The sequence below is a fragment of the Sinocyclocheilus grahami genome, unplaced genomic scaffold, assembly GCF_001515645.1.
Source record: "Sinocyclocheilus grahami isolate Dianchi unplaced genomic scaffold, SAMN03320097.WGS_v1.1 scaffold427.1, whole genome shotgun sequence".
In the NCBI taxonomy this organism is placed as follows: Eukaryota; Metazoa; Chordata; class Actinopteri; order Cypriniformes; family Cyprinidae; genus Sinocyclocheilus; species Sinocyclocheilus grahami.
Genome location: NW_015505606.1, coordinates 231,431 through 247,144, shown reverse-complemented (window position 1 = coordinate 247,144; position 15,714 = coordinate 231,431). Strand labels below are relative to the sequence as shown.

General features: G+C 37.1%; 1 protein-coding gene across 3 annotated transcripts in view; it reads left to right on the top strand.

The window, feature by feature from the left end:
- uba6 (ubiquitin like modifier activating enzyme 6) overlaps nt 1–13,195 on the top strand; it is a 22,327-nt gene extending 9,132 nt beyond the window's left edge. For all 3 annotated transcript variants that reach the window (XM_016233227.1, XM_016233228.1, XM_016233229.1), the window contains exons 7-33: nt 1,234–1,314; nt 1,387–1,509; nt 1,652–1,775; nt 1,853–1,956; nt 2,048–2,110; nt 2,211–2,287; nt 3,505–3,571; nt 3,661–3,804; nt 5,798–5,865; nt 6,424–6,502; nt 6,677–6,757; nt 6,849–6,926; nt 7,040–7,221; nt 7,318–7,423; nt 7,527–7,616; nt 8,505–8,585; nt 8,686–8,814; nt 9,011–9,062; nt 9,161–9,224; nt 9,310–9,379; nt 9,493–9,564; nt 10,105–10,228; nt 10,360–10,553; nt 10,654–10,781; nt 10,880–10,967; nt 11,620–11,714; nt 11,880–13,195. In XM_016233227.1, the coding sequence (XP_016088713.1) occupies nt 1,234–1,314; nt 1,387–1,509; nt 1,652–1,775; nt 1,853–1,956; nt 2,048–2,110; nt 2,211–2,287; nt 3,505–3,571; nt 3,661–3,804; nt 5,798–5,865; nt 6,424–6,502; nt 6,677–6,757; nt 6,849–6,926; nt 7,040–7,221; nt 7,318–7,423; nt 7,527–7,616; nt 8,505–8,585; nt 8,686–8,814; nt 9,011–9,062; nt 9,161–9,224; nt 9,310–9,379; nt 9,493–9,564; nt 10,105–10,228; nt 10,360–10,553; nt 10,654–10,781; nt 10,880–10,967; nt 11,620–11,714; nt 11,880–12,030 (2,715 nt within the window). In that variant the 3' untranslated portion in view covers nt 12,031–13,195. The remainder of the gene's footprint in view (nt 1–1,233; nt 1,315–1,386; nt 1,510–1,651; nt 1,776–1,852; nt 1,957–2,047; nt 2,111–2,210; nt 2,288–3,504; nt 3,572–3,660; nt 3,805–5,797; nt 5,866–6,423; nt 6,503–6,676; nt 6,758–6,848; nt 6,927–7,039; nt 7,222–7,317; nt 7,424–7,526; nt 7,617–8,504; nt 8,586–8,685; nt 8,815–9,010; nt 9,063–9,160; nt 9,225–9,309; nt 9,380–9,492; nt 9,565–10,104; nt 10,229–10,359; nt 10,554–10,653; nt 10,782–10,879; nt 10,968–11,619; nt 11,715–11,879) is intronic.
- The last annotated feature ends 2,519 nt before the right edge of the window (nt 13,196–15,714 follow it).

Here is a 15,714-nt window from a genome sequence, read left to right as displayed (position 1 = left end):
TCACGCGTGCTTACTGTACGACTCCTGTACGCCACCGAAAACGTCTTTACCTTGATTGCAGTCTTCATCCATCAAAACTTTACTAGCGAGAAAACGTAGTTTGCGTCTCATCTGGCCATACAGCGGTGGGATGTGTTGACAATCCGTTCAGTCTGTACTTCACACAAAGCGTGTGATGTGTGAGGGCTCGCACTCTTCAGAGACAATCACAGAATATGGCAGAGCTCGTGTTTAAAAGCGAAACACACTGGAATGAATAATTCACTGAAAATGCAACATGAGTATCTGTTCTCTCTGCAATCTCTGATGTAATCAGCCTGGTTTCCTTTATGTTAGCGCTGTTTTGGACAGATTGTTTGAATGCATTCGCTTACTGGATCATTGGACTGAAAACTTTCCCGGAGTTTAGCAGCTTAAAATTATCTGGTCGCAAGCAGAGAAGCAACAGGAATTTTGCGTTAACTGCGTTAAATTATTTGATGTGTTAAGGATTGTATGAATGAATGAATGAATGATGCATTTATATAGCGCTTTATTGTGTATTGTTGTACACCCAAAGCGCTTTACAATCATATGGGGGGTCTCTCCTCAACCACCACCAGTGTGCAGCATCCACTTGGATGATGCGACGGCAGCCGCAGGACAGCGGCGCCAGTGCACTCACCACACACAAGCTACAGGTGGAGAGGAGAGAGAGTCAATCAAGTGGTTGGGGATTATTAGGAGGCCATGATTGACAAAGGCCAGGGGGGCAATTTGGCCAGGACACCGGGGTTACACCCCTACTCTTTACGAGAAGTGCCATGGGATTTTTAATGACCACTGAGAGTCAGGACCTCGGTTTAACGTCTCATTCGAAGGATGGTGCTTTTTGACAGTATAGTATCCCCGTCACTATACTGGGGCGTTAGGACCCACACAGACCACAGGGTGAGCACCCCCTGCTGGCCTCACTAACACCTCTTCCAACAGCAACCTAGTTTTCCCAGGAGGTCTCCCATCCAGGTACTGACCAGGCTCAACCCTGCTTAGCTTCAGTGGGCAACCAGTCTTGGGCTGCAGGGTGATATGGCTGTGGATTGTAAAAGTAATCGCATGCGTTAACGCGTTAACGTTGACAGCCCTAATTTAAATATATCTGACTTCATTCCAATCAGATTACTTGTATTATTTATATTATTTTGTATGTTCATATCATACTTAATGCCTCTATTCTTGTATTTATCTCTTCAGTGTGTAGTGTTAACAGAAACAAAGCTGAGCTTACAGAAACGAATCAACCATTTCTGCCACTCTCAACAGCCTCCTATTAAGGTACAGACATTCCGACATACTACATAGATATAACTCTCTGTTTGGATGCTTTAAAATAAATTTTTGGTGCAGTTTATTGGCTGTGATGTGTTTGGGATCTGCTCGCGAGTATTCTGTGATTTTGGGGAGGCGTTTGAGGTGTCAGACCCTACGGGAGAAGAACCAAAAGAGCTCTTCATCCAAAACGTCAGCCAGGTAATGAGAGCGCTGAACTGTCAAACCTTCTCATTTCTTTTGGCATTTGATGCTTTCTTGTCACATTTAGTCTGAATGCTGAACTTGCTCAGTTCTGTGATTTGGGTTGTTTTTTAACTTCCTGTTTTACATCCAATCGCAGGGGAATCCTGGTGTAGTGACGTGTATGGACAGCCGGACACATGGCCTCCAGACTGGGCAGAGTGTGTGTTTTAAAGAGATCAATGGCATGATTGAACTCAATGGTACCACTCACCAAGTTACAGGTATAAACACAAACTCTACAGTGATCATGCACAGTGATGTTCTCTACTCATATATTTAACTGTGTTTGCGTATTTAGTTCTGTCTCCATACAGTTTTGCAATTGGTGATACCTCATCATTCAGGCCATTTGCTCATGGAGGAATTTTCCGCCTGGTCAAAACCCCCAAAACCTTCAACTTTGTATGTTAACACCACCCTAACACCAGACCAGTTGGTCTGTTTAATATTGGTGGAGTATAATGATTAACTCTTTCCTCTATGGTCTGTGTAGGAGATGATGGAGCAGCAGTTATGTGACCCTCGACTCCTTACTCCAGACTTTAGTAAACCAGAGGTCAGAAAGACAGGCTCTTTCATTGTTGAAGTAAATTTATTATCATTGACATGAGAATCAGTCACATTCTGTCTTGATAATTGTGTGTTTATCCAATCAGGTCCCACTGCAGCTCCATACAATCATGCTAGCTTTGGATGCTTTCCTGGAACAGCATGCTAGACTCCCCAACATCGGGTAATTTCATCTTCAACTTTTCATCTTTTAGGCAGTGTCTCAAGCCTATGTTTTGAATAAGTTTGTCCTACATTAGGAATGGCATGAAGGTTTATTTCTATTAGTGATGCACCAAAATGTCAACAACCAAAAGAGTTTTGGATGGCCGAAATCATTGACTGGAACAGTGCTTCTCAAGCGATGTTTTGACTATGTCAGTGTCTGTTTCGTACACACAACATGACTAAGTAGTACGACCATATGAAAGCTGTTTTATTTTTTGCCAAATTCATTCTTTTTTTCTGTTAATTTTTTCCCAAGATCTGTTTTTTAAATTAAATTTTAATAATTGAAAAGCACGTCTAATTATTTGAAATCATAAACCATATACAACTTAAGAACAATGTATTAACAACATTTTAACAAAAATTCAATTTTTAGGGCCCTATCAAATCCATTTTCCCCAAAAAATTCTGTATTATTTTTCCCAAAAGAAGGCGTAAACATTAACAGGTTAATTTATCTTTTAAAATGTAGTCAAATTAAACATAACAGTTTAGATTATTTTTTGGCAAACAATGTGCTGCACAACAGCACAGCAATAAAAAATGGTATGATTTTTTATGTAAAAAATACTTTTAATAATGTTATTATTATTTTAATATTATTTTTAGTACCTTGTGAATTTCTTTCTACTGTACAGTAGTAATATATTTCTGTCAAAATTTTCTTTAAGTTAACATTACATTTTATTTTGAAATGTTGTTGTGAAGACCTTTTGAGTTTCTGTGTGTATATCCCAAAAATTGGGTGTATATGATTATAGATTTGATCAAATGAATTTTTTTTTTATCTGAGAGATGGCTCAAACTGTTTATCACCGGTGAACATAACACCCTGAACAGTTGAATCGCCCAAATTTAATTACCAAAACTTTATTATTATTAGTTTTTGGCTAAATGAAAACTTTAATTTCTCTTTCAGTAAAAAATTCATTTCGGTGAATCATTAGTTTCTATTTACGCAGCATTGTGCTGAATGGTCTTGCCCACTGTAAAAATTTGAATGGTTTAATGAATGGCTTCTCATAACTGTACTTTAAATGTATCGTCAAATATTGTGTAATTTCTCATTGAGTCTGGACAGCCAAATCATCTTTCATTTCCCTCTCTCTCTCTAAATGTGATTGACATGGATTATTAAAATTGTGATAGATTATTTTCCTCTGCTTTGTGTAGTTGTTTGCAGGATGCTGAGCTGCTCCTGAAGTTCACAGAGGAGATCAGCAGAACACTTAAAAACAAAGTCAGTGTTGTACGCTCATTTACATAGTCACTTCCTGTTGTGCACATCTTCAAACTTTCGTCTTTTAATTTAAACGTGTTTGTTATCAGGTATGCATAAATCAGGAGCTGGTGAGGTGCGTGTCGCGCTGTGCGAGGGGATGTCTCTCTCCTCTAGCCGCAGCGGTTGGTGGTATCACTAGTCAGGAGGTTTTAAAGGCTCTCACTGGAAAGTTTTCCCCTCTTCAACAGTGGGTGAGTCAAAGCTCAGATGTTTTGTCTTCCATGGACGTTACCATTCAAGGGTTTGGGGTCTATAAGATTTTTTAAATGTTAAATACTCACCAGGGCTATATTAAAAAGAATATATTTTTAAAATTAATTTATTAAATTTTGAAATATAAAGTAGGGCTGGGCAATATAGCTAAAAAATTGATCAACGGTATGTTTCATATCGTTCGGTATCGATAATTATTGACATTTTTTATAACCTTTTTTAAAACAGCAATATACATTTTTTTTACATTTAACCACTGTATTTTTAAATTAACACAATTTATTGAGACAAACAACTAATATTTTTTGTTTTAACAATCAAACACAAAATAAAAATTAAACAAATATCTAATTTCTAATGTTTTATATGCAGATTAAATAGGTTTTAAAGAAACTTTTGGCTTGTCTCCTGAGGCCACAGGAGGGCGCACTGAGCAAAATAATGCAGTGCATTTAAATTGTCAATGCAAGGAAGTAACTCTAAAAAAAAAAACGTGCATTTCGTCTAAATTATCTCAAAAATCAAATATAATTTCGTAAATTGCATAAACAATTATGAACAAAAGAGCATCATGTATTTATGCATTGCTTAATCCAAAGCGCCATTCACTCAGATTGCATTTAAAAACATATGAGACGCAGTGAAAAGGAATAAACCTCCACAAATTCGTGACGTGTTTTTAAAAAAGTTTAAACTGTTTTAACTTTGCATGGCTACATCTCTTGTGTGAGACACGAGTGCAGCAGTCGTATTTGTCCGTCTAAAAAATGCGCTGAATATGCGTTCTGTGTGAATGGCTTGGTTACGGATTTCACCTAATCAAGATCTTCTCCGCATTGAGCTTCGATATTTCTAATATTTTGAATGAATAACGCAGCAGCGGTGCATCTCGTTGGCTAGACTAACAAAACATTAAAATGCAACAACGCCACTTACATCATTATCATCGCATCTCGCGCGCCACTGATGACGCTCTCTGATGCACACCTAACATTCAAATGCAAATGTTTATTTTAAATTCGACTAATATTCATTCTTTATTCACAATCTCCTCATCACAGGCAGGCACAGCACTCATTACAGCATGTGTTCTTATTTGTGTGTGCTGTCTGCGTCACTCATAGCACCTGCCTGTATCGTGCACTAAATCGAAAATTTTTTCTATCGTTAAGCTATAAAGTCATTCTAATGTACTACCTTTGGCACTTAAGAAACATTTCTTTTTATCAATGCCTAATGTTTTTGTGAAAACCGTGATACAGGATTCTTTATTTATTTTATATAAAAAGAGTAACAATTTAAAACTCTTTCCTGTCACTTGTGATCATTTTAAAGCAAGTTTTAATTGCTTTCAGAAAAGGATTTTATTGACCCCAAACTTTTGAATGTTAGTGTATGTATGACATTGATATAAAGAGATGCTATTTATTCTTTGTTAAATGTCGCGCCACTGATGACGCTCTCTGATGCACACCTAACATTCAAATGCAAATGTTTATTTTAAATTCGACTAATATTCATTCTTTATTCACAATCTCCTCATCACAGGCAGGCACAGCACTCATTACAGCATGTGTTCTTATTTGTGTGTGCTGTCTGCGTCACTCATAGCACCTGCCTGTATCGTGCACTAAATCGAAAAATTTTTCTATCGTTAAGCTATAAAGTCATTCTAATGTACTACCTTTGGCACTTAAGAAACATTTCTTTTTATCAATGCCTAATGTTTTTGTGAAAACCGTGATACAGGATTCTTTAATGAATAGAAAGTTTAAAAGAGAAGCGTTTATTTATTTTATATAAAAAGAGTAACAATTTAAAACTCTTTCCTGTCACTTGTGATCATTTTAAAGCAAGTTTTAATTGCTTTCAGAAAAGGATTTTATTGACCCCAAACTTTTGAATGTTAGTGTATGTATGACATTGATATAAAGAGATGCTATTTATTCTTTGTTAAATGTGTTTATACAGTTTTATCTCGATGTGGTAGAGGTGGTTCAGCCCCTCCAATATCTTCCTGCTGAAGAATTTGCCCCAAGGTGAGTGTGACACCAAGTACTGAGCTCCACAGTCTTGTTTTGTTAGTTCATATGTTTCTACAGCTGTCATTTATTGTTGTAAGATGTCATTTCTTTAAATCAGTGGTTCTCAACCAGGAGGCCTCAGCAAACTTCCAAGAGAGCCTCAAAATGACTTAAAATAAGACAAAGCAAGCATTGAAATGAACTGAAACAACTACAAATCAAGATTGATTTAATTAGTTAGTTATTTTTTATTAAACTCAGCAACTCTGTTTCTTTCTTCAAGAAATATGTTTCCACTGGAAATATGCATTGGCCTAATTTTAAAAGTGTCATTTCTAGACCTGGAAAAGTGATATTTGATAAACATCTTATACCTCTGTGGGCATTTTTATAATGAATATAAATTTTTCTTGTTATGCCAACCAAGCTCTATAAAAATTTCGTGAGAATCTAAGAATTGTGAGAAAAAAAGTATTTTTTAAAATCTTTATTCAGTATTTACCTTCAAATATCATTGTGGACAACAAATTGAGGATCACTGCTTTAAATGTTTATTTTGATGTGTGTTTGTAGGGGTGACCGGTATGATGCGTTGAGGGCTTGCATAGGAGAGTCAATGTGTTTGAAACTGCACAAGTTTCGAGTTTTTATGGTGAGTCAAAAGTATAGTTGATACAGTAGAACATGAACCAAAATGTAATTTTAAAATTGATTGAAGAGTTAGTGTCATACTGCAAAACTTGAACCAGATCAAATGTGTGATTGAAAACATAGTATATATTTTTTGTATAGATGTGCTGCGTTGATTCTTAATATGTGAATGTAGGTGGGCTGTGGTGCTATTGGCTGTGAGATGCTAAAGAATTTGGCACTTCTGGGTGTCGGATTGAGCAGATACTCGGGAGAGGTGGGGGATATACATCATGACAGAACTTCATTTTATTTATTTTTTTCATCCTCACTGGACCAATTCTTAAAATCCTTTTTTTTTTTTTTAGATATGTGTTACTGATCCAGATTTGATTGAGAAATCCAACCTCAATAGGCAGTTTCTTTTCAGACCTCGGCATATACAGGTATATTTTTTAATATAGTTAAAATAAATAGTTCTTCACTCTTCTTCATTCATGAATTACGAATCTCATGAGTTGGATTTTCTCTCACTTTTTTCTATTTCTTTTCTCTGTAGAAGCCAAAGAGCACTACAGCAGCAGCAGCTACATTAGAAATAAATCCAGAGATGCAAATAGATGCTCATCTGAATAAAGTGTGTCCTGCTACAGAGGATATTTATAGTGATGCTTTCTTCTCCCATCTCAACCTGGTGGTCACCGCACTGGACAACGTGGAGGCACGGAGATATGTGGATAGGTAATTCATGATTAACAGCAGAAATAATTGCTTTTTTAGTGTATTACATGTGGGCTTCATTGCAAATTCTTCAGTGGTTGTTTTGTGAACTTGCAGTCGGAGTGTATCCAATCAGAAAGCTCTGTTAGACTCTGGTACCATGGGTACTAAAGGACACACTGAGATCATCGTCCCATTCCTCACTGAGTCCTACAACAGCCATGTGAGTGTGTATGTTTATGTATGTATATACTGTATATAGGCTGTGTACCATTTTACACATCTATTGTCCATGATTTTTTCTCAACTGTGATTGTGTTTCTTAGAGAGACCCACCTGAGGAGGAGATTCCGTTTTGCACTCTAAAATCTTTTCCTGCTGTTATTGAACACACCATACAGTGGGCCAGAGACAAGGTTGGTATTTTATTTTATCTTATCTTATCACTGTACCCATTACTGCTGTCAATGTCATCATATTTATTTTGGAGAATAGTTTTTTCAAGTTTTTATTTGATTATCAATCAAATGAGAAGTGACAATAGATCAAATATTTGTGTGATATTTTGAAGATAAGAAATTAATTTTTTATTTTATTATTCTACATTTTTTGCAAGTAGCTTTTATTACATGTTTTTACCAAACCAGTTAGCATTTTGATTCAGAAACCATCCATTTCTTTGTAAGTTTGCCGCTATTTTGAATTTTATTGACTGCTAGCTGCCAAAAAGCTAAAAATGTCATTGCCATCTCACACAATATAGAAAATACACCATCACAAATACCAAATATCCACTTAAATGCTAATCAGAGACATGATCTGATCTTTATTTTAGAACATATGATACATGTTTTAATCTAGACAGTTTGAAGAAGTAGCCCTAATTAAAGAATCCCCTATCAACCCTCATTTGTGAATCTTTTACACTCTGGAAGTTTTGCATTCTGGATTTCTAACTCCTTCGTTTGTTCAGGTGATATATAGATTATATTTAACAAATATTAAAAACGGTTGCTCTGTGTTTGCATCTTTTCCTTGCATTTCCTATGTTTAGTCAACTTTTACCACAAACAGCCAAGTTGTGAATTTTATGACCACTTAAACTCACTTAAACTTTTTGAAGTCAGTTTTTTTGTTTGTTCAGCCTGCACATCTAAAAAGGGTGCCAAGTATTTGACCACTTGGGAGAAATTGTTTTAATAATAAAAAAGGTCAAATATGACCAAGTTTGAGGTTTGAATGTCTCTAGTACTTGGAGATGGTGTGAGTGTTTTGATTAGTGATCTTGCTTTTGTTTTGTATAGTTTGAGAGTGCTTTCTCCCACAAACCCTCCACGTACAACATGTTCTGGCAGAGTCATTCATCAGCTCAGGATGTGTTACAGGTAAGGACATATTTCTACATGCTTATCTAAACTCTAATTGACCCTTGTTGGTGTTCACCAAGCCTTGTTAGGGTTCTAATTTCAATGCTTTTGTGTGCAGAGGATGATGGCCGGGGAGAGTATGGAAGGAGCATTTCAGGTCATTAAGTTGCTGAGTCGGAGACCCACTCATTTGGATCACTGTCTAGCTCTCGCTCGACTCAAGTTTGACAAGTACTTCAAAAGAAAGGTACTGGAGTACTTTAGTAATTATATAGCAATTGTCTTGTAGTAATGACCACTATAATTTGAACCCTTTATGAGTATTTATAGTATAGTAATAATATTTTAAAATTATTTATAATATAAAAATACATTCCCCATTAAAATAAAGTTTTTATTTTGGGACATGTTTACAGTGTGACATTTTTATTTTAATATTTCAGGCATTACAACTGCTGCACTCATTTCCACTGGACACACGGCTAAAAGACGGCAGTAAGTCACGTGCTTGACGCCCTCATGCAGAAATGCTGTATTACAAGCCAACAGAGTCTCGTCTTTGCCCCGCTGAAGTGTTTTTCCTCTGTTTTCAGGCCTGTTCTGGCAGTCTCCCAAACGGCCGCCTTCTCCCATAGAGTTTGACCTCAATGACCCACTGTGAGTATCTGAATAAATATTCTGTTGGTAGAATGTTCAAAGAGGTAAAACAAAGAAATATAAAAATGTCTTTCTCCTCCATCAGGCATTTCAACTTTGTTGTCAGCGCAGCTCGCCTTTTTGCTGATATTTATGATATCGCATATTCAGAAGAGGTAAAAAGAATATTAAACGCATCAATCTGGGTCTGTTTCTTTTTTTTTTTACCTGTGTGCTACCTGAATACAATTCTTTTTTTTATGTTTTGTTGTTGCTGAATAATTCTTAGAAACTTACCTACGAGGCTGTTTCAAGTGTTTTAGCTGAATTGGAGGTTCCTGAATACAGACCAGCTGAAAAGGTATCTGTTCTTTCCCTACTTTTGTATTTAGTACTCAACAGCCAATGAAAATGTCTCTGAATTAACTATAAATTTAAAACAACATAATTTCGAGTTGTTTGTGAAATGTGTAACCGGACTGTTGTTTTTCATCATGCCAATTTTTTTTGCATAACTATACATAATACATGGTTTTCCAAACTAAGTTGATGAGAATGTAAAATTAAAATAATTGTAGAAAAATAAACAATATTATGAAATAATATTGAAGTAATTATTTAAGATCTTAGGGGGTATTTTAAGTAAATATTTTAGGTTGTTTGGCTGACAAAAACAGTGTAGGAATCTCTGCAAATAGAATTGCAGAATTATTGTATCGTGACCAGAATATTGATTTCAAATCTTACCGCTAGGATTCCCGTCCTTAAGAGCCAAAGACACCATTTGATGCTTTTGTTAATAGACCAATGATTAAAAAATTAGCCATACACTAGTGGTGCTGAAATTGCAGACTTTTCTTTTAAGAAAGGAAAGATTACTAAATGTTTGTTTGTGTATTAGCATATAGAGACCGATGAGACTGTTAAGAAGCCTGATCAGGTGAAAATGACAGTGAGCAGTGAAGAGGAGAGAGAAGCAATCTCACAGCTACAGGAGGCCATCAACTCTAACTTTGTAACACCAGGTCTGTTGATACACATCCACATCCACTCATACAGAACACGCAACAGCTGTATGAGCTCAACTATGTCTAACCTTTTTCATACACTTAATTTTTTTTCCTCTTATGTCTGTTTTTATTTCTTTTGTATTTAGAGAGGCTACGCATGACTCCGCTTTTCTTTGAAAAGGATGATGACACAAATGGACACATGGATTTAGTAGCATCAGCGTCAGCTCTGCGAGCTCAAATGTACGCCATTGAGGCTGCAGACAGACTACAAACCAAACGAATTGCGGGTAAAATCATCCCTGCTATCGCCACATCTACAGCTGCTGTTGCAGGACTGGTGAGAGAAACAATCATGTTCACAAGAGAGATTGTTTTCTATAGTAATTCCTATTGTTTTCAGTCCATCGCTTTGTTTTTATGATTGTTTTTTTCTTTAGGTGTCATTGGAGTTGATTAAAGTGGCTGGTGGTTATGGATTTGAGTTATTTAAAAACTGTTTCTTCAACCTGGCCATTCCAGTCATGGTGCTCACAGAAACAGCTCAGGTCAAGAGAACCCAGATCAGGTAACGGCAACACTTGTGCACCGATTGGCACTTGTAAAAATTAAAAGATGTGTTTTTTTTCTTGTCTTGGAATAATCTGGGCCTTTTGTTTTGACCAGAGATGACATCTCCTTTTCTATCTGGGACCGTTGGACTATCTTTGGTCACGAGGACTTTACCTTGTCTGATTTCATAAGCGCAGTAAGGGTGTGTAGCATTTGAGCTTGCAGATCAGTAATGTGAAGGGCGCTTTAGTCTTCAGAGACCAACTGCACTAAAAATTACTTTTTGAAAGTAGGTAACACCCAGATATGGATTAAAGAACCTGCTCATTCTCTGAAATGTATAATGGCAGCAAGTTTGGAAGATAAGTATTAAAAAAATTAGGAGTCAGCACAACTCTTTTAAACATTTATAATATTAAGAAATGTTTCTTGAGCACCAAATCAGCATTGATTGATTTCTGAAGGATCATGTGACACTGAAGACTAGAGTAATGTATGACTGCTGAAAATTCAGCTTTGCCATCTCAGGAAAGTTTTTAAATGGTTAAAATATATATATGTATATATATATATATATATTTTTTTTTTATTGTAATATTTCACTATTTGTACTGTGTTTTTCCTTTTTACTAAATTTTAAAACATTCAAGTCTTACCAACCTCAAAATTTTGAATGGTAATGTGCCTTATTTTTAAACCAGTGGCCTTCCTAAAAACATATTTAAGATATGTTAAAAATACATCAATAATGCAATAATGGTCTCTGATGGGTAATGATCTGTTGTTTTAGCATTTGTTAAGAATGAATGAATTATTCCACATTACATAGTAATTAGCTTTATGCTTAATTTCAGGAGGAGTATGGAATTGAGCCCACCATGGTTGTTCACGGAGTGAAAATGCTGTATGTGCCGGTTATGCCAGGCCATAACAAGAGACTCAAGCTGACGTAAGGCCCAGCACTAAAGTAACCTAATCTTAAAACTGGAGTGTGTCATTTCTCTGTGATCCAACATGATTGCAAATATAATGACACGCTTCAGCTTTAATATAAAATTGCTTTTTTGGTTTTCTTATGCATTTCCATGACAATACTCTTTTTCTCTTCTTACAGAATGCGTAAACTGATTAAACCCTCAGCAGGCAGGAAGTATGTTGATCTTACCGTATCATTTGCCCCCGAGGCGGATGGTGACGAAGACCTGCCCGGTCCCCCAGTGCGCTATTACTTCAGTCGAGAAAGCAAGAGCGGCGAGAAGGCCTGACACACACACTCACTCACTCTCTCTCTCCCCTCTCTTGCCCTGTGGACCACAAGTGGAGTAGCACTTGATCTGACTCATTGTACATAGTGAATTTTTGTTTTCTACTGGTTTATTATTTTATTGCACAGCATTGTCTGTGCAGATGCCTTAGGATAATTATATTGTGCTTCAATGTGACAATAATAATGATTATAATATTAATACTCTGAAAATTAAAACAAAAAGAAAGTGTTTACACGACTTCCCCAGGGCTTATTATTGTATGTTAGTCTCTTAGACTGGGAGAGGACTTGGTAAAAGTCAATAGAGGGCTTGTAAGAGACGAACATTCCTCATGAATCAGCAGTAATTTATTTGCACACGTTTTGGGAGGATATTGCAGAAAAGTTGTCAGTCACTGTAAGCAACATAAACGCCAAAGATTTTGCTTCTGGTTTAAAATGTTTATCATCAGCATTCAGCGAGTCGTCACGAATGGTTTCCTCTGGATGTGGCTGTCAGGTCCTTTATGATCATAGCTTTCGGTAAAGAAAATTGCATTGTAAGGTTACATCTACAATGGCAGTTCAAAATGCATTCTCAGTAGTGCCACTAGGGGGCACTATAGTTAACAGTATCCTTCTACTCATCTGCTACTATTAACTGCTTGATGTGCTGAGATTCACGAGTGACAAGGCTTAAAGGATGAGACTGTGATATAGGCATCATGATCATCCCATACGTGAAGGTATATTCATATCACTAAGTCTAACCTGCATGCTGACATCAAAAACAGGCTTTTCACAAGTTTCTTGCTGCATTTGCAGTTTTGCTGATGTCATTGACTCATCCTAAAGTGTCCTTTAGGCAATTGGCTGTTGGTAAGCCCATATTTGATTAGCAGTAGTGATCAAAAATTGCATACTCACCCACACAACCTGATGTAAAACTAAGCTTTGAGCTTACAGTGGACATGTTGGAATGCCCACTGAGCCGGAAAAACACAGAAAAGGTCTCTAGTTTGATCCCTTTAAAATGGGAAAGATTCCCTCTCATGATGTCCAGCATTTATAGTTTATAGGAAAATGATATCTGATGATATCTAAAGGAGCTAAACCAGTGATTGGAAAATATGATGTCATTGTGACTACAGTATTCAACAGAAAGTCCAATAAAAACTTCAAGTCAAAATGCATTTACCTTTTTTTTTCTCCTTTCTTGTTCCAACAAGAAGGCAGTTTGTGGTAGTGTGCGGAAAGTATATAATATAACACTGACATGTAATATATACACCACTGTTCAAAAATGTGGGGTTAGTAAGATTTATTTTAAAAGAAATTAATAGTTTTATTCAGCAAGGATGTGTTAAATTAACAGCAAAAACTGTATACATGTATAATGTTACAAAATATTTCCATTTCAAATAAAATAATGTTTCAATTCGTCAGAGAATCCTGGGTAGGGTTGGGAACCTAGAACCGGTTCCGTTTTTTTAAAAGAACCGGAACCGTGAGCAATTTATAAGTTTCGGTTCCGAAAACAGTTCCGGTGCGACGCGTGACCAAGCGCTGTGAGCAGCCTATATACAGTGTTTGAACTATACCGTGGACTTTGGGGGAGCCCACAATTTTTTTTATAACGGGGGTCTTGCGCTTGCGCGTGGGCTTACAATGGTTTACAGAGATAAATAACAGCTAGTGTATGCACTACTTGCTTTATGCAAGCACTATATAGATGTATAATGTTACAAAATATTTCCATTTCAAATAAAATAATGTTTCAATTCGTCAGAGAATCCTGGGTAGGGTTGGGAACCTAGAACCGGTTCCGTTTTTTGAAAAGAACCGGAAGCGTGAGCAATTTATAAGTTTCAGTTCCGAAAACAGTTCTGGTGCGACGCGTGACCAAGCGCTGTGAGCAGCCTATATACAGTGTTTGAACTATACCGTGGACTTTGGGGGAGCCCACAATTTTTTTTATAACGGGGGTCTTGCGCTTGCGCGTGGGCTTACAATGGCTTACAGAGATACATAACAGCTAGTGTATGCACTACTTGCTTTATGCAAGCACTATATAGGATAAATCACTATACAGGATTTACCCTATTATACTTTATCGACACAAATTGATAGGTGAAGCAACAAACAGCCACCCACAAATAGTCTATAAACAAAGCATCAGGCTGTCTTTGAGTTCACATAAACAACGGTTAACGCAAAGTTACTTGTCGTCAGGCTACAGAAGAATACCATAATTCCTCCGTTCAATTAGGCATAAGAATATTTGGACAAATGTGCCACAAAAGTGATACAAATACTGCCTAAACAAAATACTGATTTTGTGCACTTTATTTACTGTACCAATATTTTAAATTGGCCTTTGAACTTAGCTTTATTGCATGGCAAAAAAAAGTGTTACCTTGCCAAAGCACTGACAGAGCCCACTGATCTAATGGCGTTGTTGAGCGCTCCAAATGCAAACTTTGCATGCAACAATCAGGCAGCAATTGACAGCACTCTGATCTAGTGGCATACAGCCATCGTCAGATTGACAGTACTCTAGCCCAATAATGTTGGGGGATCCAGTGGGGGCGGCAGTCATATTTCAGGGGGACCGTGCCACTCTTTATCACAACCCTGCTAAAAGTGCCAGTACGTGCGCTCATTGGCGCCCCTTCAGCTGGTGGCGCCCTAGGCGACCGCCTAGCTCGCCTATGCCTAGAAACGGCCTAGCCACAACACATAATTGCAAATAACATGCCTTACCTTAATACAGAATCGCCCACAGAGTCCAACATTTATATTTTTTCTACGAATCTTTGAGTTAACATACTAAACATGAGTGGAATTTGCACCGCAGTGCCCCCACACCTTGATGCTCATGACAAGAATAGCATGTATAGTTATCTTTATTGAAGTGAATTAGGTTTAAATCGCCGTCATGCATGAATGAATGATATTTTTGCTATTTTACACATAATAATCCACGATGATCACATAACACAAAACTGAAATTGCACGTCAAAATAACACAGTCAATATTTTTTGAGACCCCCAAAATTTCACAAATCACGTTTTCAGGGGGTGAACAAAGGCCTCCTGTAGAGAATCAATGCGTTTTTGTAAGAAAAATATCCATATTCAAAATGTAATAATCACTTTAATCTAGCTTGCGCCAACATTTGTACACGGAAGCAGTTCCGGGCGGATGACGTATGAGGTCAGCTTTGCGCATGCGCTGGTGAGTCTGGTGAAAACCAACATTTGTTTACAGGATCACAGGAAGCAAAGTTTCCTTACTTTAGCAAAGGAAAACCAGTCTCCTCTTGGCTTATATCGAAATCCTCTGACATTCTTTACAAATCCTCATTTTGTACTTCTAATAAGTAACCATTGTTTTGTTTTGATCTCTCCGCTGAGTTTCCGCGTGCGTCACTTCTGAGCGGCGCATGCACAAAGCTGACCTCATACGTCATCCTCCCGGAGCTGCTTTCGTGTACAACAGTGAGCGCAAGCTCTATTAAAGTGATTATTACGTTTTAAATATGGTTATTTTTCTTACAACAACGCTTCGATTCGCTACTGGAGGACTTTGTTCACCCCCCGGAGCCGTGTGAGGCACTTTTTATTATGGATGGATGCGCTTTATTTCACTTCTTTAGGACTGATGAACTGCAACACCCGCTGACTGCCATTAAACAGCTGG